This window comes from Schistocerca americana, chromosome 2, assembly GCF_021461395.2.
Source record: "Schistocerca americana isolate TAMUIC-IGC-003095 chromosome 2, iqSchAmer2.1, whole genome shotgun sequence".
Lineage (NCBI taxonomy): Eukaryota > Metazoa > Arthropoda > Insecta > Orthoptera > Acrididae > Schistocerca > Schistocerca americana.
Window position 1 is genome coordinate 228,794,775 of NC_060120.1, and position 25,333 is coordinate 228,820,107.

The following is a 25,333-nucleotide window of genomic DNA, read 5'->3' on the forward strand; positions in this document are numbered from 1 at the left end:
GTTATTTTGCTCCCCAAATAGCAAAACTCCTTTACTACTTTAAGTGTCTCATTTCCTAATCTAATCCCCTCAGCATCACCCGATTTAATTAGACTACATTCCATTATCCTCGTTTTGCTTTTGTTGATGTTCATCTTATATCCTCCTTTCAAGACACTGTCCATTCCGTTCAACTGCTCTTCCAAGTCCTTTGCTGTCTCTGACAGAATTACAATGTCATCGGTGAACCTCAAAGTTTTTACTTCTTCTCCATGAATTTTAATACGTACTCCGAATTTTTCTTTTGTTTCCTTTACTGCTTGTTCAATATACAGATTGAATAACATCGGGGAGAGGCTACAACCCTGTCTCACTCCCTTCCCAACCACTGCTTCCCTTTCATGCCCCTCGACTCTTACAACTGCCATCTGGTTTCTGTAAAAATTGTAAATAGCCTTTAGCTCCTGGTATTTTACCCCTGCCACCTTCAGAATTTGAAAGAGAGTATTCCAGTTAACGTTGTCAAAAGCTTTCTCTAAGTCTACAAATGCTAGAAACGTAGGTTTGCCTTTTCTTAATCTTTCTTCTAAGATACGTCGTAAGGTTAGTATTGCCTCACGTGTTCCAACATTTCTACGGAATCCAAACTGATCTTCCCCTAGGTCCGCTTCTACCAGGTTTCCATTCGTCTGTAAAGAATTCCCGTTAGTATTTTGCAGCTGTGACTTATTAAACTGATAGTTCGGTAATTTTCACATCTATCAACACCTGCTTTCTTTGGGATTGGAATTATTATATTCTTCTTGAAGTCTGTGGGTATTTAGCCTGTCTCATACATCTTGCTCACCAGATGGTAGAGATTTGTCATGACTGGTTCTCCCAAAGCCATCAGTAGTTCTAATGGAATGTTGTCTACTCCCGGGGCCTTGTTTCGACTCAGGTCTTTCAGTGCTCTGTCAAACTCTTCACGCTGTATCTTATCTCTCATTTCATCTTCGTCTACATCCTCTTCCATTTCCATAATATTGTCCTTAAGTACATCGCCCTTGTATAAACCCTCTATATACTCCTTCCACCGTTCTGCCTTCCCTTCTTTGCTTAGAACTGGGTTGCCATCTGAGCTCTTGATATTCATACAAGTGGTTCTCTTCTCTCCAAAGGTCTCTTTAATTTTCCTGTAGGCAGTATCTATCTTACGCCTAGTGAGACAAGCCTCTACATCCTTACATTTGTCCTCTAGCCCTCCCTGCTTAGCCATTTTGCACTTCCTGTCGATCTCATTTTTGAGACGTTTGTATTCCTTTTTGCCTGCTTCATTTACTGCATTTTTATATTTTCTCCTTTCATCAATTAAATTCAATATTTCTTATGTTACCCAAGGATTTCTATTAGCCCTCGTCTTTTTACCTACTTGATCCTCTGCTGCCGTCACTACTTCATCCCTCAGAGCTACCCATTCTTCTTCTACTGTATTTCTTTCCCCCATTCCTGTCAATTGTTCCCTTATGCTCTCCCTGAAACTCTGTACAACCTCTGGTTCTTTCAGTTTATCCAGGTCCCATCTCCTTAAATTCCCACCTTTTTGCAGTTTCTTCAGTTTCAATCTGCAGTTCATAACCAATAGATTGTGGTCAGAATCCACATCTGCCACTGGAAATGTCTTACAATTTAAACCTGGTTCCTAAATCTCTGTCTTACCATTATATAATCTATCTGATACCTTTTAGTATCTCCAGGATTCTTCCAGGTATACAACCTTCTTTTATGATTCTTGAACCAAGTGTTAGCTATGATTAAGTTATGCTCTGTGCAAAATTCTACAAGGCGGCTTCCTCTTTCATTTCTTCCCCCCAATCCATATTCATCTACTATGTTTCCTTCTCTCCCTTTTCCTCCTGACGAATTCTAGTCACCCATGACTATTAAATTTTCGTCTCCCTACACTACCTGAATAATTTCTTTTATCTCGTCATACATTTCATCAATTTCTTCATCATCTGCAGAGCTAGTTGCCATATAAACTTGTACTACTGTAGTAGGCATGGGCTTTGTGTCTATCTTGGCCACAATAATGCGTTCACTATGCTGTTTGTAGTAGCTAACCCGCACTCCTATTTTTTTATTCATTATTAAACCTACTCCTGCATTACCCCTATTTGATTTTGTATTTATAACCCTGTAATCACCTGACCAAAAGTCTTGTTCCTCCTGCCACCGAACTTCACTAATTCCCACTATATCTAACTTTAACCTATCCATTTCCCTTTTTAAATTTTCTAACCTACCTGCCCGATTAAGGGATCTGACATTCCACGCTCCGATCCGTAGAATGCCAGTTTTCTTTCTCCTGGTAACGACGTCCTCTTGAGTAGTCCCCGCCCGGAGATCCGAATGGGGGACTATTTTACCTCCGGAATATTTTACCCAAGAGGACGCCATCATCATTTAATCATACAGTAAAGCTGCATGTCCTCGGGAAAAATTACGGCTGTAGTTTCCCCTTGCTTTCAGCCGTTCGCAGTACCAGCACAGCAAGGCCGTTTTGGTTAATGTTACAAGGCCAGATCAGTCAATCATGCAGACTGTTGCCCCTGCAACTACTGAAAAAGCTGCTGCCCCTCTTCAGGAACCACATGTTTGTCTGGCCTCTCAACAGATACCCCTCCGTTGTGGTTGCACCTACGGTACGGCCATCTGTATCGCTGTGGCACGCAAGCCTCCCCACCAACGGCAAGGTCCATGGTTCATGGGGGAGGAGGTTATATATTGTACGTACATTAAAAATAGGTATGTAAAACACGCTAGTATTGCAGTTCAAGGTTTTGTTGAAATTTCAAGCCAATTGACCGACTATTTGCCGATGTTTGCGAGCCCAAACGTACGCAAGTTGAATTTTTATTTATATAAGTGTTTGACAGTGCCGGAAAGAAAACTACTACAAAAAATTAATTAAAACACGTTACTATAAATAATTAGTCTCACTCGTTTGATTGTTTCTTAGCTGGAAAACACAATTTCATTTGTTTGAATGTAAACTAAATATCATTTATCATTAGTCGTTAAAAAGTCAGAGATTTCAAAATATTTTTTGATTGATCTGAGATTTAGGTAGATGTTAAGGATTCTTACTGCATGTAGATTCAGCGAGAAAGTTAGCCATACATCAAGTAGTAACAGTGAGGGCAAATCAAATTTTGGAATTGATGTGTCTACTTTCCTGTGAGGACATGTAACTAGGAACCAATATCGTTCCTTACTCATTCTGTCGATCTGGCTTTACGACCACATCATCATTACAGTTTGGTTCATCTAAATTTTCTGTGGCCTTGGAGACAATGAAAGAAATTTGCATTGTGTTCCAAGAGAATCTGTTCATACAACGCAGCGAGAAGTTCGAGCCATGTAGTTACAAGGTGACAATCACCAGTGCGTGTGTTTTCGTTCTCGAATGTAAGATAAGACAGCGAGACAAGAAACACTCGCCTGATAAGCCAGCGAACAGCAGATTATCATTCAGATTTTCGTTTCACTTAGCGAAGCCACAGTTGCCTTCTTGTCAGTATAGAGCAAAGTAGGAAGTGCGGAGTTAAGCAAACGGTTTTTCTGGAGAACTTGTTGAAGACACCTAAAGGCATCACTGTTCTCAGGTTAGTCGTAATAAATTATCATATAGAAAAATGCTTGCCCAGTAGAATAGTGGTGAACATACAACCACTAAATGAAGCGTTATTGCAGGGCGCGCATGTCCGAAGGAACAGGCGCTGCGGCGACCACAGCTATCATGAACTACAAGAAATGTTTTCGCCCTTGCGAATATTGACAACATGCAGTGTATAATGGAATGACGTCATTGAAAACCCGGATTTTCCACTTGTCGCGAGTCGTCTCCTTAACCATTTCGGCTGCCCCAGCACTCTTCACGATCAGACCTAAACTTCATACATCGTCGTCAATGTGTCTACATCTTGAACTGGTACATCCGTTATGTATATTCCCGTACAGGGGAGACATATTCGCAACTGCGAATACATTTCACTTATTTCAGAACAGCTGTAGCCACTGCCAAAGCCTGTTCCTTCAATCATTTATCCACTGCATTATCGTATTTATCCGCCTATACCGGACACGTGACTCCAGTTAATATGTCTCCCTTGTACAGTAATATACGTAATGGCTGTACGATTGCATGTTGTAGACACATGGACGATGACATATGAAAGTTTGGCTGAGAAGCACGTTGGGATAGTCGTACCGACAAGCTGGAAATCCGGGCTCGAATCCACGTCCGGAGGAAATTTTCGTTGTCATCATTCCATTCCGCATTAAATGGAGGTTCAGACAAGTGACTACTAGTGTGCAAAAATGGCATTCAAACACCCGTTCGGTCGTTTTGAAAAGTCTGTTGAGCCGATATTCTTCTCTTTGCCCAAACCAGATTTGCCAAACCGTTAGAAATTTAAAAACTTAACATTTCCAATTAATTCAGTCTTAAAACCAACTCCATCATCAACAAGACATTAACATGATCGCCGAGGTTGTTGAACAGATATGCATCTAATTCCTTCCCGCTATTGAAGTTTTTGTAGAGGCTGTATGTACTGAATTCATACATTACACTATATTCTCAGAAAAGAGAAATACGAGAGGCGTTCAATAATTAATGCACCTTTTTCTTCTCGGCCAGTTACGGGTGAAAAAATGCCAGGTTTGTTGCGGAACAGAGTGGAACATTCTAGCGACGATAGTTCCGTTATGCTATACGTAGTTTTCTAAATGGTGTTTGTAAAGGATGTGTGTTGCAAGCAGCGAGCTGTCATTGAATTTTATTTGTCCGAGATCCATAGCCACGCACCTACACCATGTGGTCAAAAGTATCCGGACATTGTGCTGCCATCTACTGCCAGGTGCTCCATATCAGCGACCTCAATAGTCTCTAGACATCGTGAGAGAGCAGAATGGGGCGCTCCGCGAACTCACGGACTTCAAACGTGGTCAGGTGATTGTGTGTCACTTGTGTTCAAAAATGGTTCAAATGCCTCTGAGCACTATGAGACTTAACATCTGAGGTCATCAGTCCGCTACAACTTAGAACCACTTACACCTAACTAACCTAACGACATCACACACATCCATGCCCGAGGCAGAATTCGAACCTGCGACCGTAGCGGTCGCGAGGTTCCAGGCGAAAGCGCCTGGAACAGCTCGGCCACAATGCAGGAGTCACTTGCGTCTTACGTCTGTACGCGAGGTTTCCATATTTCTCAACAGCCCTAGGTCCACTGTTTCCGATGTAATAGTGAAGTGGAAACTTGAAGGGACACGTACAGCACAAAAGAGTACAGGCCGACCTCGTCTGTTGACTGACAAAGACCGCGGACAGTTGAAGAGGGTCGTAATGTTTAACAGGCAGACTTCTGTCCAGACCATCACACAGAAATTCCAAACTGCATTAGGTTCCACTACAAGTACTACGACAGTTAGGCGGCAGCTGATAAAACTTGGATTTCATGGTCGAGCTGCTGCTCATAAGCCACACATCACGCCTGTAAATGCCAAACGACGCCGAGCTTGGTGTAAGGAGCGTAAACATTGGACGATTCTGTGGAGTAACGAATCACGGTACACAATGTGGCGATCCGATGGCAGGGTGTGGGTATGACGAATGCTCAGTGAACGTCATCTGCCGGCGTATGTAGTGCCAACAGTAAAATTCGGAGGCGTTGGTGTTATGGTGTGGTCGTGTTTGCCATGGAGGGGGCTTGCAGCCCTTGTTGTTTTGCTTTGCACTATCATAGCACAGGCCTATATTGATGCTCTTATCACCTACTTGCTTCCAACTGTTGAAGAGCAATTCAGGGATGGCGATTGCATCTTTCAACACGATCGAGCACCTGTTCACAAAGCACGGCCTGTGGCCGATTGGCTACACAACAGAAACTGGCCTGCACAGAGCCCTGCCCTAAGTCCTGTAGAACACCTCTGAGATGTCTTAGAACGCCGAATTCGTGCCAGGTTCACCGACCGACATCGATACCTGTCCTCAGCGCAGCACTCCATGAAGAATGGGCTGCCATTCCCCAAGAAACCTTCCAGCACCTGATTGAAGGTATGCCTATGAGAGTGGAATCTGTCACCAAAGCTAGGGGTGGGTCAACACCACATTGAATTCCAGCATTACCGATGGAGGGCGCCACGAACTTGTAAATCATTTTCAGCCAGGTGTTCGGATACTTTTAATCACATAGTTTATTCATATGCCCTTGCAGGATATTTACGGGGACCTGACAATGAAAAAAAGCACGTTGATATAAGTTCGTAGACATCCGCGGCCGATGTCATTGTGGATAAAATAATTTTTTGTATCGGGCCGCGTCATTGTAAGTACTAAAACGGCTAAACTGCGGATGTTTCGGCTGACTTGCTGCTATCCTTAGTAGTTACAGCGACGCTGCCCAATACCCGAAATTATCCAAAAGCAAGGTGAGTCGCAGTGTGAGGCATCTATCACTATCGCAACAAAATGGTTCAAATGGCTCTGAGCACTATGGGACTTAACTGCTGAGGTCATCAGTCCCTTGAACTTAGAACTACTTAAACCTAACTAATCTAAGGACATCACACACATCCATGCCCGAGGCAGGATTCAAACCTGCGACCGTAGCGGTCGCGCGGTTCCAGACTGTAGCGCCTAGAACCGCTCGGCCATTCTGGCCGTCTATCGCAACAAAATCGGGCAATCCTGTCCGTTCTCCCACCTGCCGGCCGACCGCACACAGCTATAACTCCTGCAATGCTGGAAGGTGCGGACACTATCACAAATTTAGCGTGTTCGTCGCTACAAAAATGCAAAAGAATTTCTCCTCCTACATAAGAACACGAGGCCTCACAGAAGTCTACGTACCCGAGAGGCGCTCACAAAACTTCATTCCTTCATTCTTCACCATCCACCCTACAGCCCGTATCTCGCAACATCGACTTCCATCTATTTGGCTCAGTGAAGGATGCACTCTGAGGGAGCTGTACGTGGATAAAGGGGAGGCTATTGATGCAGCAAGACATTGGTTCTGACGTCGAGCTGCAGAGTGATTACATGCAGGCATACAGGCCCTCCTAGGAAAGTGTCGTAATACTGCTGCATTGAACGGAGATTATTTTGAAAAACGGTGCTTTGTAGCCAACAGAGCGTGCAAAAGTATGTTGTATTGGAAACCCGAATAAAATCAACCTATTGCATTACATATTGAACGCCCCTCGCAATAGTAACAACAAAGGAGATTCATGAATGTGTGTGTTGCAAAACTCTTGTAAAAGTCCCAACTTTTTTTGAAGTCGTCTGCTCAGCATTCTCAAGAACTAACATCGGATGCAATTTTTATAACACGTTTCTCTGTTCTAAATATGAAGGGCTGACAATGATACAATCCAAAGCCACATAATGTAAATTTTTCAGGAGAGCGTTTTAAAACTTTGAATAAATCCATAAATCCTATTGCAGTCTTTCTGGGTATCCGACAAAAGTAATTTACTTATCCAATGTATTAAGATACATGTGTGCAGAATTATATTGTGAACAAAGTTAAACATTATTAATAAAAAATATTTTATCCCTGGGTGACATAACATTGCGATTTGACCTGTCTCGCACTAAATGAATACAAGGTTTACAAAAATAGGAAAATCAACGTACAGCGTTACTTACAATGATAGTGACTACAATATTTCAAACAATATAGCAAATATATATCACCTCTGTGTCATTTTCATCACTTTTTCCCTTTGTTTGACTCAGACTCTTGAGGTACCCTTCGAAACATCTGGTATATTTGGCATTAATGACATAACACCTTTGAGTTTTTTTGTCGCAAATTGGAATGGGTTTTAAGTAATTCCTTGACAGCCGGAACGGATTAAGCTCCTGATGTGCTCGCCCTTTTCTATTAATATTTACAGTGTTGAATTCTTCAAAATCAGTGTACTGATACTTCACTTTTAAATGTGATGGCATTCCTTCATCAAAACGAAAAGCTGTCGCTTCAGAAAATCGGAACTAAGATCGTCGCCATTTTTGTCCTTCTTCGCAATATTTATCTGCAAAGATGTCAGATTTATAAAGTCTGCTTGCTTCATTTTAACGACTGCTTCATATTAACGACTTCTTGCACGATTCTCTAATGACTGTAATCCAGTCATCAGCGGCGTACACAGTGGGGTTTCTGTTCTTAACGTGCTTCTAAATTCGACAGAAATCTCGGTCACAGGCCAATCGTGTGTGCCCAAGTTGTGGAAACCAACGTTCAACAGCTTTAAGTCTCCCTTAACCCACTAGTGATCTCTAGTGCAACAATGGCCCTGTTTTTGCCTTGGCCTCTGCAATTATCACTAATAATGTGAAGAATAATGTTACTTTGAGACTTTTCTATTTCTAGGAATTTTATCAGACAGCTTCCTGTCTCATCAGATGCACACTTTGCTTCATCTTCACTCCACACGATCGTACGTCCCTTCTCAGACCCACAATCATGAATATCAAAAATATACGTCCACAACTTCCTCTTATAGAATGCAGGGCCAAACGTCAGCCTTGGTGTTGGATCAAAGGTTATTGTAAGATGTTCCTCATGATTTTCCGTAGCTAACTTGGAAAGCTGTGTAATGACATTTTGTCCAGCAGATATTTTGGTATGATGTAAGTGTTGTGGACTGACAAGAAAGCCAGTCCGCAGTGACGGGTAACCGAAAGGCACGCGCTTAAACTCACGCAGGCTGGCGTGAGGTCTGAAACAGGATACGTCATGAATGCTATAAAGAAAAGTACGTAGCTGCTGGAATACTTAACTTTAATCCACAATTGGTGAACATTGGTGTTGTTACTGTACATGCTTCATTAGATACATAGCAAAGGATAAATGGCGCCTTGCTAGGTCGTAGCAATTGACTTAGATGAAGGCCATGCTAACTATCGTCTCGGCAAAGGAGAGCGTATTTCTCAGTGAACCATGGCTAGCAACGTCGGCTGTACGACTGGGGCGAGTGCCAGTACGTCTCTATAGACCTGCCGTGTGGCGGCGCTCGGTCTGTTTTCACTGATAGTGGCGACACGCGGGTCCGTCGTATACTAGCGGACCGCGGCCGATTTAAAAGCTACCACCTAGCAAGTGTGGTGTCTGGCGGTGACACCACAGTAAGTCCCTTTCAATTTTTGATATTCTAATCATGTATTCAGAGTTGGTCAACTGTGCGTTTTTTATTTGAATTTGAAATTCATCACATACATGACATGTGTCTGAACGAGGCAATTTAATACCAATATTAAAACCGTGGTTAAAAATATCTCGAAATTTCGAAAATTTCACTTGTGGTGCTTTATTTTCTTCACAACATTTCAAATAATGTTCTTGATATAATGAAGAAATCGACATGTCACACACTTTATTAGCGTTTTGTGAGCTGCTGTAATGACTGGCATATTTAGGTATATTATTTATGAAGTTGTGAACAGTCTGAAATGCTTCTGGTGAAGATTTTCCTGATGCATTCTCCTTTTTTCCTCGAAACAAAGAAAATGAATAAAAATGTATTTTAAAGGTAAATGCCCAGCTCAGAGAAATTTAGTGAATTTATGTTTGAATATGATACTTAGAGAAAAACACTGGCAGAATAGAACAAAATTATGGTTTTTGTGGCAAGCAACACTAATCTTTAAATACCTCTTCTGTCTTTTGGGGAAGTGGAATGTCGAACACGCAAGTGTTTTTTTTCAGTTCTTAAGACGTCCTTCATTGTTCTGAAGGCCATGCACACTTAAAAATGCTTCTCTGCATAACAAAATATTACAACAATTAACCCTAACCTGGTACAAAAAAGTTACCATTAGCCATGAAACTGTGCTTTTCCTATTCTGTGGCAACCTAAAAAAGTAAAATATATTAAAATATACTTAAGTACATTAATCAAAATAATAATATTTTATTCATAAAAAGTACTTGATATAACAAATTGATTTCAGATTTTCATTAGTCATAGTTACCTCCTTTGCCCTTGTTTCATCTTAATATTGCCCAGAAAGTTTCACAATTTAAATCACCCATATTCCAAAAAGAATGGAATATCTGCTCTACACATTCATGAATTTTGCTCCAACACTAGAAATACTTTCATCCAGGACCACGAATTTTAGCACCAACATTTTGTCCTGTTGTATCAGGTATTTACTCTCTGCCAGAATTTCTGCGACGTTTAAATTTTTCCTTTTCCAGTTACACATATTTCTTCTTTTTTCCTGCCTGCAGGTTCTTTAGCAGGTGATACTTCGGGAGACCTTTCACATTCATCAACATCCTAAGCCAAACAAAGTGTTCATAATGAGAAATACCAAAGCCACTTTAACACATATAACATACCTTAATATATTATGCAATTAATATTAAAATTATTAACAATAATGCAGTAATTAATAAGAGAAGTATAATTTGCTCATGATTAACTCATACGTATTTTAATTAGAGAGTATATAATAGTTATAATTACACAATAATATTTTACTCTAATACAGTCCTAAGCCTAAGCGTGTTGAATGTTTACAAAAGTAAGTAGTTTTGACTTTTCATGTCATTTTCGGATGAATATTCATGAAAGAGGCAATAACTGCTTCCTCTGGACGAATGATTTTCTTCAGAACCGGCCATTTCTCTCTCGGAATCTTCTTTTTCTGTTATGCCTGGAATGGACTCGCATTCGGGAGGACGACGGTTCCATCCCGTCTCCGGCCATCCTGATTTAGGTTTTCCGTGATTTCCCTAAATCGCTTCAGCCGAATGCCGGGATGGTTCCTATGAAAGGGCACGGCCGATTTCCTTCCCCATCCTTCCCTCATCCGAGCTTGCGCTCCGTCTCTAATGACCTCGTTGTCCACGGGACGTTAAACATTAATCTCCTCCTCCTCCTGTTACGCCTGGAAATAACCTCTTCTTTGCAAGCGCCATTTTACTATGACTTTGGGTTGATTCACACACAAAAAAAGACTACTTCCTCACTGTATGAGAACAAGTGTTAACTGCTGCGCCACCTGGTGAGTGAAAGTTAAAATATTTTCGCAGTAGCTTCCTCTGTTGAATAGAAATTGAACTAACACAAAAGCGTATTTTAAGAAAAGCGTGGCTTTGGACTATGTCATTCTCACCCCTTCATGTGTTATCCCTAGTGAATGATTTCACAAATAAATTATTGAGTGGAAATTTCCGGAAGAAACTAGTTTCTTCAGTTTTAAATAACTTAGGGCAGTGTTCATGCTTTCTGAAAATGTTGATGAACTAATGGTTCATTAATGACACGGGCTGGGTCTTTCATTTGAGGGTGTTCTCTGCCTATAATCCCAAAAACAAAATACTGCCTACTTTTTCCTGTTTGCGCGTGAGATGATTAGATTTGCCTAAAGAGCCGAAAAGGCCCACTGATAAGATAAAAAATTTTGCAGAACGTTAAGTTTTCTGCCATGTGCTTATAGAGAATATAAATAACGTAAACGTATTATTTACTTAGTTGTGGCGGTAAAGCTACGTTTTTCATCTGTGTCAGAATTTCCTGTACTAACGAATAGTTTGCCGTCATGTGGATTTAATATGGACACATTCTTTAATTTACTGTAATCGTAAAACATGTTTAACAGCAAAATTTCAAAATTGAAGCAGCCTGTGGATGTTATATTTTCCGAATGGGTGTATTTGTATGTAAAAGAATGCACTGCCGAAAGGTAACTTCATGTCCCACTCCTCCTACGGAACTTGAGATTCGTCCACGCAAAGAACAAGAGTCCCTAATTTATTGCATTCTTTGCCTGACGTAGTTTTCACCGCCTCTTTAACAACCGAAACCCAAAAGGATAAAGAGCACGTCAGATTCCCGAAGCTACCGTATTCCCACGTCCACGAGTTACTCAGAATATAAAAATTAGTTTCCTAGTCGTTTGTTCGTGTTTCGATCTTTTTTATCTAACATGCCGTCTCATGATAGAGATGCCCCTCACAGTCAGATCAATACACTTGTTTTTTAACAGACAGTGATGTCAGTTTCTCTGATCCCGTGCCACATGGTTTATGGTCCTATGAACGGAGGAGGATCCCCTACTCATTGAGACAGGGAGAGCAAATGTAGAATGTTCTTGGTATGTTGCTGGCAGGCCTCAAGGACGCGGATAGTGGAAGGACCAAGTCCACAGAGGATTCTCAATAACAAACTTTATTTACCAGGCGTAGAAATAATGAACACTGGTAATAGCACACAGGCACAATAATATTACAAGTCACTGTGTGTTGAAATAATACATAAAGCAAAAAACGCAGAAAACTTGCAAATCAACAAGCGTTTAATAATAAGTACTTTTATTTAAAATAAATAGCAGTAATTTCCTTCCGTAAAAGAGTTTTTTTTTGGAAACTTGGAATTTATGCTTTAGCTTTTGAGAAACTTAGTCGCATAATACAGTTTTCTTTTTTTAAAAAGGAGTTTTAAGAAAAGATTTTACAGATGTTCTACTTGTTCAATGCAAATACTTTAGACAAAGTAATTTTAAAGAGGATTGACAAGCCCTGCGGGTCCGAAAGGGTTTGAAATCTTTGAAAAGTTTCAACACCAAAGCCATTATTTACAAGCTAGAGTTTTAAACCAGAAAAAAATTCTTAACGGTAGTATATATGCAACAGCTACAGTACTGCTCAAATTTAACAGCCTTCCGTAGCTGTAGACCCACTTAAGTTGTACTGGTCACGGTGCAACGCGTAAGGCGCAGCCTAGCCGGTTTAGAAAACAAGTCCCGAGTTCGAGATTCGGTCCGGCATACAGTTTTAATCTGCCAGGAAGTTTCACTTAATGTCTGTCTTATCTAATCTTGACTGTCAATTACGTTGAATCGTCGAATCAGTATCTTTTTACTCGAGATGCTTAACCAAGGCTTTTTCTTTGGAACAATGTCACTATTTGTTTATCTTGCAGTAATAATACCATCAGGTGTGAGGTGCATATGGAGTGCTGAAACTACGCCATAAATGGAGACGTGTGTTGGTTCCTAGTACCTGGTTACCTTGATTAACATCCACTCATTGTGGTCTATTCTCGGACTACCCTCGCTCAGAGTATGGTGGCCTATTTTTCTGCGAACACCATATTCAGAGATCAAAACTTCCATTTTCCATTTGAACAGGAACAAATGGTTCAAATGGCTCTGAGCACTATGTGACTCAACATCTATGGTCATCAGTCCCCTAGAACTGAGAACTACTTAAACCTAACTAACCTAAGGACATCACACAACACCCAGTCATCACGAGGCAGAGAAAATCCCTGACCCCGCCGGGAATCGAACCCGGGCGTGGGAAGCGAGAACGCTACCACACGACCACGAGCTGCGGAAGAACAGGAACAAGCGTTCATTCCACAGCCTCATCTCACTTTGTGCAACGAACTCTATATTTCTGTAGACAGGTTGAAGCCTCTCGTGGTCTTTGACCGAAGTGGTGTCACCTGAACATGATACATCTTAAGTAGTACTTCTGCTTTAAAGATGTCACTCGCCGAGTGGTTTGATGTGGCAGGCCATGATTTCCTCTCTTACGACAATCTTTTCATTTCAGAATGGCACCACAATCAACGTTATGTTATATAATGTAATCTCTGTTTTCCGCTTACAATTTATTAGATCTACAGCTCCTTCCGGTGTGAAAGAAATTTACCTATCGCGTCACAGCCGATATTTGGTACTAAAAGATGTCTTTTAGCGAGGAATTATATGTTTTCTGATTGTAGTCTGCCTCTTATATGCTCCTTTTTTTGTCTGGCATGTAATATTTTTGTATCGACGGTAGCAAAATACCTGTATTTCATCTACTACCTGGTTCCCAGTTTCGATACTAAGTTTGTAAAAAATCCCAATTCCACTGCCTCTTAATACTTCTAATTTTTTTAACATGCCTTCAGTAGATAGTCTGTGCTCAGTAACCTGTTCTCCCAATTGAATAGAGAACGGAACTTACGTCAGCAAATGTTAACACTAAAATCCTTTTATCACAATTTTTTAATTCCATTTCTGAATGTTTCTTTTTTTGCTCCATTACTTCCTGAGCGGTAAAGGGCAAAAGTGCATCCTCGTCTTATGCTCTTTTTATTAGCACTTCTCCCTTGATTTTCCTTTCCTATCGTTCCCGTCTGTTGCTTGTACAACTGTATATTACTTCACTATAGCGTATACATATTTTTGTGACGGTTGCACCACTTTATGCTACGGAGCGATTTTTGTAGGTTGACAAAGTCTGTGAATGTGTCTAGAATTTTCTTAAGTCATGCTCCCTTTGTCAGTCGTAAAATCAGAAATGCCTCTCTGGTACCACTCTGATGTGTGGAAATTGGCACAAGATAGTAAAGCATGTCGGGTCACGTCAGACCAATCGGAAGAGATGCTACGCACGCACCAGCAAATTGACGTCTGGCCATCCACGAGTAACTGTGAGAATTGTGCTGTTGCTGCTGTTGCAGTCAGTCACGGAAAGAAAATCCGATGAACTACATATCGACGCTACTCTCTTCTGGGAACATTTTAGGTCAGGATCGACTGTGATTGTTTTTAACATCAAAAAATTACAGTCATCAGTCACATCCAATATTTCTTCGCTACGATTTTTGGAGGATTATACATCACTGGGTGGACTTGTGTTATTAATGTTTTTTTCACATTAGAAATTTAAGATTTTAAATCTTGATTCTGAAGTATTTATTTCCACCGCTAAACACAAAAGTCTATTTTTATGTACGTCGTTACGAAATTATAAAACCCACTACAGACAGTACGTCAGTTGTCAAACAGAATGAAAAGTTACGCAGGGTGTCTCAGAAGAATGGTCAACATTCAGGAATATGACCCTAAAGATCATTCGAAGCAAAAAAGTCACGTCAATATTCAGGGTCATGACCGGAACAATCATTGAAAGGAAAACAGTCTAGTATACACGTGCTCTAAAATGTGTAACTTGAGAGAAATTTGCACTTGTTCATCTTCATTACGGTGAAATACATTTCTTCTGGTGAACAGCCTGCCGCTGTGGCCGAGCGGTTCTGGGTGCTTCAGACCGGAACCACGCGACTGCTACCGTCACATGTTCGAATCCTGCCTCGGACATGGATGTGTGTGATGTCCTTATGTTAGTTAGGTTTAAGTAGTTCTAAGTCTAGGAGACTGATAACCTCGGATTTGAACCATTTTTTCTAGTGAACAAGTGGTCATAGTTCTTTCAGTAGACATTTTAAAGCCCATGTTTTCAGACAAAGATTTCTTGTTTTGGTTCATAGTTCCTATTCCCAAAACATTGTAGTGAAATTTTTAAAAACAATGTGGTAACTTTATTGGAGAAAGTCTTTGCTTGAACGAAACTTATATTTTGTCACGTATATGGACTGTATTATTCCTTTTCCATTCGTTAAATTACGCTACAGGGCACGGCTGTGGCTATTCCTATGATGATTATAATAAAGAGAAGAAAATAAATATACAGTTTGATTAACATTTTACTAAAGTAACAAATACCTACACTTCCTATGCAGAGCAGGCCTTTTATAAAACAGATTTATTTTTTAACGCTTTGCGCCACGATTGATGATGCAGTGGCAGGCGCCCGGATGCTTTGTATTATTTGTCGTATTTATATTCCAGACCATGTTCGTGACTTCTTCTCCGGCGGGCTGTAGTGAGTCAATGGATGAATAAACTCAGTACACTTTGTATTAGCTCGGAACTATATTTTTATGTCAAGAAATACACGTAGCATTCAAGCAAATATGCTATCCTGCCGGTAAGAAGAAAACCGACGGTAGAACTACGATCTAAAAGAAAATTGGAGGTGTTTTTGCACATGTTCTCTCCAAAGCGATCTACGTTATCGTTTAGAGGCGCACATACACGTGTACCGTTATCTACGCCATTGTATTAGAGTTGAAGCAACCTTACTGTGACTAATGATAACAAAAGTAATTTAGATCAATATATACGAAAAAATTCTGATCTCATTTCCCTCCCTATTTATTTACTCTGTTACAACAGGGAAAGCAAAGAATTTGCACTAGAAGAGAGTGGTTTCGAAATATCGAAAATGAAGAAGTGCCCATACATTTTAAGGTATGCATTTTAGAGCCCATGTGTGCTAGACTGTTTTGCTTCGAACGATTGTTCCGGTCATGTCCCTGAAATTTAACCTTACGTCCTGGAACACTCTGTAGACGCTGTCCGTCCAAAAAGTTCCGAGACTGATTTTATTCCTGGTTTATAAGCGACGTCAGCGCAGTAACTACGTTGGCAACTTGAACGAAGAACTGTAGACAAAGTAAATTCGTAAAATTAAGTGGTAGACATGCAACCGTACGTAGTGTGTGGACGCTGTTGTGTTACAATTCGCAATGTAGCAGCAACTGTAAAGTGTTCAAGATGTTCTCAAAAACGTTCTTAAGAAGAGAAAAGTGTGTGCAAAGTTTATCCCGTACACCCTCACTCACGAACAAAAACAACGACGCGTAGACGCCTTCAGCGGGTTGAATGAAACGTCAAACACAGACGATCCTATTCTGGAAAAAAGTCATCACATGTGACGAGACTTGATGTTGCCAATACCACGCTATCACAAAACGACGAAGTGCAGAAATTGACGAGAAGGATTAACGTTTAACGACATAACCGACATTCAAACCAGTGTGACGCTCGAGTTGAACAACATCCGAACGAAGAACTATTCTTACAGTTTCGCATGGTTGTATGAACGTTCTCTGCGATGTACTCTAGCGGATTGAGACTACGTAGGACACCTGAAGTTTTAAGACCATCATCTTAGCTTTTCTCTGATTTTTTTTTTCTATCAGTCCATTCTAGTCACGGTTTTGGCGTGACGAATATGCCACCAGATCTTTCCATTTCATCTTGTTTTGTATTTCTCTATGTTTCCTCTCCAGAAAATATTTATTAATACGTCTCTATCAATAACGATGATAAAGCAAGACAATTAATCTCATCTAATCTCGTTCACGGTTCAGGTACTGCAGCTAGTGATTACTGATGGTCATGAAGCAAAGTGCTTTGTCAAACGTAAGTAAACATTCTACTTTTCACGCCTGGTTTTTGACCACGTAGTAAACATTTATGTCTTGCATTTTCCTTTATTGTCCATAATTTTGGCTAATGACTCAGACTGTCTTATCGACTAACATACAATTGCCTTACTTCCACCTTCTGTTTCCTCTTGTAAGAAAGAGCTGCATCGCCTGTCGACGCAAGGTCTTTCTCTAAATTCGAAACGGGGAAACTAGCCTCACATAATGTGATAGCAATATCAAAAGTGTATTGTAGCAGGCCGTTTTTGACCATTTTCTGCTACCTGCTTTAACTTTGTATCTCGCTTATTTCTAGCTAGCTGTTGGTAGTTGCAAGTTTCACAATGTGGAAAATATTGTAAATTCCCCAAAATATTACAAAGCCCCCGTCGTGTTTTTCTCTCTGTATGTGAAGACTAATCTCAGGAACTATTGTTGGGATTTTGATACGATTTCCACTTACAGGAAGATTTGTGAAGATAATGTATTACCACTATGATAAACAAATTGATCGTCTGTAGACAGTTGATGCTACCTGTGCGAAACCATGGCGGCTCGCTAGTGTGAAAATATTACTAAGAATCCATTTGCTCGACCACATAAATATCCAGTAGTGGTTCAACTAAGAAGTCCGTTTTGTCAATACCAAATTATGACTTTACATTTACAGACACCTTCTCTTCTTTCTAAAATCCAAGCCGTAACTCTGCAGCCACAACCCCATCCCTTCAGCAGTCTTCTTCGTCACGTATAAAGAAAATCGCATCTCAATGATCACATTACAAACAGCGACTCGATTTTAATTCACCGTTCAACAGATTTTGTCCGCCCATTTTAGGCTTCATATCGTAATTACTGTCTTGCTCTAATTCCATTGAGTGAGGTCGGTTTTGTAATCTCCACTCACAGTTTCACTAATGTATCTCCATTCCGAACTGGACAACTTTTGATTTGTTTTAAATAGCTGCAAAAAATAATTCTCTAAATCATAACGGATGATTTGGATAGAAGCGAAAAAAACTGTAGAGATAAACATTATAGTGTTCCTTGTTTGTCATTATGTCAAATAATTTGGCATTGCATCTCCAGTTACAGATTTAAAAGATATTAATTTTTGCCTTTTAGATAATAGTATTGTCGCTAGGTACGGCCTTGAACACCGTAAATTTACAAGGAAGACCTGCATTTCTGTCAGGAGCTTTAACTTCTCTTTAGTTAATATTAGGCTCGTCATTCCAAGTAGGAATATTACAACATTCCGAAAAACAAGAATGAAACGCCTCAGAAAGTTCCTGACAGAATATATATATATATATATACTCGTATATATATATAATATATATTTCGCGCCAGTTGCATAAGAGTGGCGCTAGTAGCGCCGCTGTAAGGATGCAAATTATGTTTGCTTTAAATACACGCTGTAACAGTTGCGAGCGTTAGTTACCTTTGAGACTGGATGCGGTGAGTTGATGTTAGCCAAGAGTGCCTTTAAGGCGACAAAGACGCCGTTATCAACACCTCACTGAGTTTGAATGGAGTCGTGTAGTTGGGCTACGAGAAGCGGTTGTTCCTTCAGCGATATTGCAGAAAGACTTGACAGGAATGTAGCCACTGTACATGATTGCTGGCAGTGACGGTAGCGAGAACGTACGGTTGCAAGAAGACAGGGCTCCGGACGGCCCCGTCGCACATAAAATACGTTAATAAGAGATGGCATTGATCCCCATGCTATACAAAACAGGTTAGAACAGTGTTGCACACGCAACAACAAAAGCATGCAAAATTTTAGAACGCAAAATCCTCAAGATTGAGAAAGTTCTACAGAAGTTCGAAATTTAGCGCGAACTTCAATACGAGATGCCTTTAATACTTTCCACAACGAAAATCTGTCTCTAAATCTGGCAGAAATCCCAAAGAGGTTATGGCCTTATGTGAAGTACACCAGCGGAAAGACGTAATCAATATCTTTTATGCGAAATAACAATAGTGATATTATTGATACCAGCGCCACTAAAGCAGAGTTACTATACACGGTTTACCGAAATTCCTTCATAAAAGAATACGAAGAAAGTATTCCAGAATTCGAATCAAGAACAATTGGCAACGTGAGTAACAGAAGTACGTATCCCTGGTGTAGCGAAGCATCTTGAAACACTTAGTAAAGGCAAGCCTTCCGGTCCAGAACATATACCAGGCAGGTTCCTTCCAGAGTATGTTGATACAATAGCTCCATACGTAGCAGTCATACACAACTGCTCGCTCGTAGAAAGATTCGTACCTAGAGACTAGAAAGTTGCACAAGTCACACCTACATCCACGAAAGGAAATAGGAGTCATCCGCTGAATTGCAGACCTATGTCATTAATGTCGATTTGTAGTAAGATTTCGAAACATGAACTGTGGTCAACCATTATGAATCACCTAGAAGATTACGATTTCTTGACAAATAAATAGCATATATTCAGAAAATATCGTTCTTGTGAAACACAACTAGCTCTTTACTCTCACAAAGTAATGAGTGATATCGACAGGAAACGCCAAACTGACCCATATTTTCAGGTTTCCAGAAGGCTTTCGACACCGTTCCTCACAAGCGATTTCTAATTAAATTGCATGTCTATGGAGTATCGCCTCAGCTGGGTGACTGAATTCGTGATTTCCTGTCAGGAAGATCACAGTTCGTAATAAATGACGGAAAGTGATCGAGTAAAACAGAAGTAATATCTGGCATTCCGCAAGGAAGTATCACAGCCATCTGTTGTTCCTGATCTACATAAACGATTTATAATGAGACAATCTGAGCAGTCTTGTTAGACTTTTTGCAGACGATGCTGTCATGTACCGTGATGTAATGTAATCAGCTGATCAAAAAGGAATTGTAAAATGATTTAGACATGCCTGTATGGTGCAGAAAGTGGCAGTTGATTCTAAATAATGAAAAATGTGAAGTCATCCACATGAGCACTAAAAGGAATTCGATAACTTTCAGTTACACGATAAATCACGCAAGGCTGTAAAGTCAACTAAATACTTAGGGATTACAATAATTAATATCTTAAATCGGAACGATCACATAGATAATAGTATGGGAAAATTAAACCAAAGACAGTGATTTGTCGACGGAACACTTCTAAATGTAACAGATCCAGTAAAAAGACCGCTCAACTACGCTTGTTCACCTCTTCTGGAGTACTGCTGTGTGGTGTGGGATTCGCATCAGTGAGGATTGACGGGTATCGAAGAAGCTCAAAGAATGGCTGCCTGTATTATGACGAAACAGGGGAGAGAGCGCCACGGATACGATAGACGAAATGCGGTGACAGTCATTAAAACAAAGGCGTTCTTCGCTGTAGCAGGACCTTCTCATGAAATTTCGGTCACAAATTTTCTCCTCGGAGTATGAAAATGTTTGTTGTTGGCGCCCACCTACATAGGGAGAAATGACCATTGTATTAAAATAAGAGAAATGAGACCTCGCACGGAAAGATTTAAGTGTTCGTTTTTCCCGCGGGCAGTTTGAGGAAGGAACTGTAAAAAAAAATGTTCAAATATGTGTGAAATCTTATGGGACTTAACTGCTAAGGTCATCAGTGCCTAATCTTACACACCACTTAACCTAAAGTATCCTAAGGCAAACACACACACCCATGCCCAAGGGAGGACTCGAACCTCCGCCGGGATCAGCCGCACAGTCCAAGACTGCAGCGCCCGTAGACCGCTCGGCTAATCCCGCGCGGCGAAGGAACTGTAGGGAAGTAGTTTAGACGTGGTTCGATAAACCCTCTGCCAGTCTCTTAATTGTGAATTGCAGAGTACTCCCTTAGATGTAGATGTAGATGTTGATGTAGATGTTGATGTAGACCATCATCCTGGCAGAGAAGAGCAAGCAGGTGAAGATGAGATGGGATGTATGATGCAGCGTGAAGAATTTGACAGAGCACTACAAGACGGAAGTGGAAATAAGGCCCTTAGAATAGACGACATTCCCTCGGAATTTATAAGTTTGCTACGTGAGCAACCGCAGCTTCATATATGCAGTTTCTGCTATGACTTACTAGCTGCGTCTGCACACTATGTTACCATTTCTTCATCGCAGGAAAGATAGCTGTTTTTCCGAGTACTATCAGGAGCACACACATGGGTACAAGTAAGGAAGTCTGTAAAGTGATGACCAGTAATTATCTAATATTGTTGGTGGATCTTTCAACACCCATTGCATTTGATGATCCAAGGATATGTTCCTTATAGAACGTCTGGAGACCGTATTGGCTTTGTGAATTAACGTTATCTAGCCAAATTTAATCGGAAGGTACGATTCATTATCACGGAACGTGCCGTACCTTGATTGCAGAATAAACGAGCTTTTACCACAAAAATTTTTAAAAAATTGGGTATCCTTCAGAATTATTTACATCCTTGGGAGACAGCTATATTTTCATAAAAATATAGCTAACGTAGTAACCAAAAAACTAATTACTTTGAATGAAACTAGACATGTTTGGTCGAAATGAGACAATCAGTCCCGAAAGACGGCGTAACTATCATATTAAGTATAAAACTGCATCTGTGGAAGAGAGATATATTTAAAAAAAAGTGTAAGAACCTGTAAGAGATACACGATTAAAACATATAACATGGTGACTGGCAAAAAGAGAGAAGGCTCTCAACGTTTTACAGAGCCCCATAGCGTCATTTACGATAGAATGAAAACGATGATTCACTTTATCACATGAATGGTAAAAAGATTTACATAACTAAATACAATCGCTTGCCACAGGAGTGCTTGATAATTTACAACTGTCATTGACTATCAAAGCATCACTTGATGCACTAATTAACAAACTGTTCTCTTGAAATACAATGTTCAACATTTACAAAAGTACATTTTTACCTGAGACTTCAATAGCTCTTTAGTACTACTCGATGGTGTTGACAGCTTCAGTTGAGTGAAATGACGGTCATAGGTACAGATCATAAGGATCAGCACACAAGGCTGTGTAGTGGCAGGGTTAGCCATCAACAGCAACATCATTCACAGTTTACATTATGCCAATTTATTTTTACAAGTTTAACCAGTAAGTGCATGGACAAAACTAAACAAATTTCTTCGTGTATGCAGTACTCGAATGAAATGCTGATTACACAGTAAACATTTTGTAGTTAAGAAAAATACATCACAATACTCCCTAAAACAGATACTCGTAAGAATTTCAAGAAATTTTAGATTTAAGAAAATATACACCTAGGCTTACTAAGCCATCTGTCAGTAACAATTTATCTTTTCGAAACAATTTGAATAATATCTGCAGTTTTTGAGAAATGCGCGCCTGGTGCTCATCAAACTGTATCAATAACTTTCAAATTAACAGTTGTAATTAATAAATGTGAGCCGTCGCACTCACGAAGTAAGTAAACTAAAGGGAGATGACTGCTCTCAGCTGCAGCGGCACATTAAATGGAATCAGCGGCGACGATTGTGAATGTGTACCGGACTGGGATTCGAAACCGGGATCTCCCGCTTACTTGGCAGGTGCGGTAATTACTGCGCCATCCGGGACACAGCGTTACGCAACTGCACCGACTATCTCGGTAAGCCTCACGACCGACCCACACTCCCACCGAGCACCACCTACCCTTGTCCATTATACGAGTAGTCCTGTTCGCTACTTAGAGATTTCCACAGGAAGTCGGACTTACCTGTTCATTCGCACTCCCAGGCAAGCTCATACGTCATATTACTGAAACCCTTGCTGTAGGTTTCTTCTCCAACGCTTCGGACAGTCAGGAGCAGATCGTCTTCAGGTAAGCTAGTTTTTGCCTGATGACGGGGGAGCGGAAATAGGGTAACAGTATCAAATAGTACCTCATTTAATACGAACGATGCTTCTTTCAGCAATTCCATTCTTACACGTTGAAACTAAGTCTTTAATTTTTTTTTAATCATTAAACACTGACTAACAGAATTTTCCCTGACAAAGACAACTCAAACTTAACCTATTCATTTATTACCAACAATATGCAAGCGCAACGGAATCTGACTGCTATACATTGACAACATGACTTCCAATCATCAACACAAAAGAATGACCCAGAATTGCGAGAGATCCCAACAATAATACAAATCCAAAACATATGAAATCAAAAAAATAATGAAACTAACCATAATTCTGTTAATTGCGTAGACTCATTTCAGTCACGATTCCCCATAGTGCAAGCCCCATTCTTTTCTATAAGTCACTTACCTCACAGAAAATCTTCATAACACGAACTACAGCAAGTAAAAACAACGGCAGCTAAATAAAAAGATTCTAACTACTAGACACTGTAACTACTAGGAAGCATATGCTTAGTGAAAAGAAAGAGTTTGTCGAAGAGCAAACAATGTATTTAGAAAACTGTACCTTATTCATGTGACATCCAGTTCAAAAATTCCACTACCCAAACTTTATCAACCACACATCCATCCTGATACATTTCCATGCATATTCTCTTATAAACACATAATTTCAGCACATGCATGTCCTACCAACACAGAATCTTCACTAAGAAAATCATGTTCATAGACTTCCCTAGCCGGCCCGAATGACCGTGCGGTTCTAGGCGCTACAGTCTGTAACCGAGCGACCGCTACGGTCGCGGGTTCGAATCCTGCCTCGGGCATGGATGTGTGTGATGTACTTAGGTTGGTTAGGTTTAATTAGTTCTAAGTTCTAGGCGACTGATGACCTCAGAAGTTAAGTCGCATAGTGCTCAGAGCCATTTGAGCCAGACTTCCCTATCCACTCGCTAACTGCTATTCCGTTGCACCACAGAATCTCTTGGCGACGGAGCAGACGCTGTATGCCATATTATCACAGTCTATAGCGCTGCCAACATGTGGCCGAGCGGTTCTGGGCGCTTCAGTCCGGAACCGCGCGCTTGCTACGGTCGCAGGTTCGAATCCTGCCTCGGGCATGGATGTGAGTGATGTCCTTAGGTTAGTTAGCTTTAAGTAGTTCAAATGGCTCTGAGTACTATGGGTCTCAACTACTGAGGTCATAAGTCCCCTAGAACGTAGAACTACTTAAACCTAACTAACCTAAGGACATCACACACACCCATGCCCGAGGCAGGATTCGAACCTGCGACCGTAGCGGTCGCGCGGTTCCAGACTGTAGCGCCTAGAACCGCACGGCCACTCTGGCCGGCCTTTAAGTAGTTCTAAGTTCTAGGGGACTGATGACCTCGGATGTTAAGTCCCATAGTGCTCAGAGCCATTTGAACCGTTTTGCCAACATACAAACAGGCTACTTAGAACGTCACTAACGTACGATGGCCATAGTGTAATTGAGAAGACTACTGACATGACGAAAAATTGCAGTTTCGGTGCAAACTGTCCCCACCTGAGAGCGTTCCTTGGTTTCAATGTTGCAGCACCAGAGCAAAGCGAGCCCTAGCGCGCAGCATCTACAGCAGCAGCAGACGCTGACGCAGCGGCGCGGTCATCAGCAGCATGCGCATGGCAGCTGGCGGGCGCGCTGGTCGGGCATGAAGCTGAAGGAACGCGTGCTGCTGGGCGTGAGCGCGGCCACGGTGCTGGCGACGCTGCTGCTCGTGGTGGACCTGCAGCTGGAGCTGGGCGTGTCCGGCCGCCACCTGCTGCCCAGCCACGGCCGCCACCGCCTCGCGCCGCACGCCAACACCTTCCGGCACCGCGTGCTGCAGCGCGCGCCCGCCAACGGCTCCGAGCGAGAGGCCTCCAACAGCTCCGAGGCGGCCGCGCGCACCGCCGCCGTCGCCGTCGGCGTCGGCCGCGCCCCCACCGAAGGCCCGCACGACGAGTTCAGCGACCTCGTCGACTACGTCGCCAACAACGGCGATGTCGGCGTCGTCGAGTCGTCGGCGGCGCGCCTCTCCGCCGCCGCCGCGGAGCTGTTCGGCGCGCGCCGCAACCCCACCATGGCCGAGCTGGTCGACTTCCCCGACAGGTGAGTACCGTGCCCAAAACTCCTTACGAATTCCTCGACAGACAGGCAGATAATTCATTCAGTTTGATGTGGAAACAGCCAAAGTTGCTAGAATCAGTTTTTTATTTTATTTATGTCTATCTTTTGGGTTACCTGAACCCATTTTCAAACCACCCTGAGACAAGGAAAATTAAAACTACAAACTGTTAAAAAGTTAGAGCACATTACAGGATACAGAGCGTATTGTACCACGATATAAACACTGACGAGACAAAGCATTAGATTGTCCG

At 41.3% G+C, this 25,333-nt stretch overlaps 1 protein-coding gene across 1 annotated transcript in view; it reads left to right on the plus strand.

Annotated features, from left to right (window-relative positions):
- Positions 1–25,068, plus strand: part of LOC124593910 — a 121,472-nt gene extending 96,404 nt beyond the window's left edge. Inside the window, exon 3 of the mRNA XM_047132261.1 lies at positions 24,511–25,068. Within this exon, the coding sequence (XP_046988217.1) occupies positions 24,511–25,068 (558 nt within the window). The remainder of the gene's footprint in view (positions 1–24,510) is intronic.
- Positions 25,069–25,333: the final 265 nt, after the last annotated feature.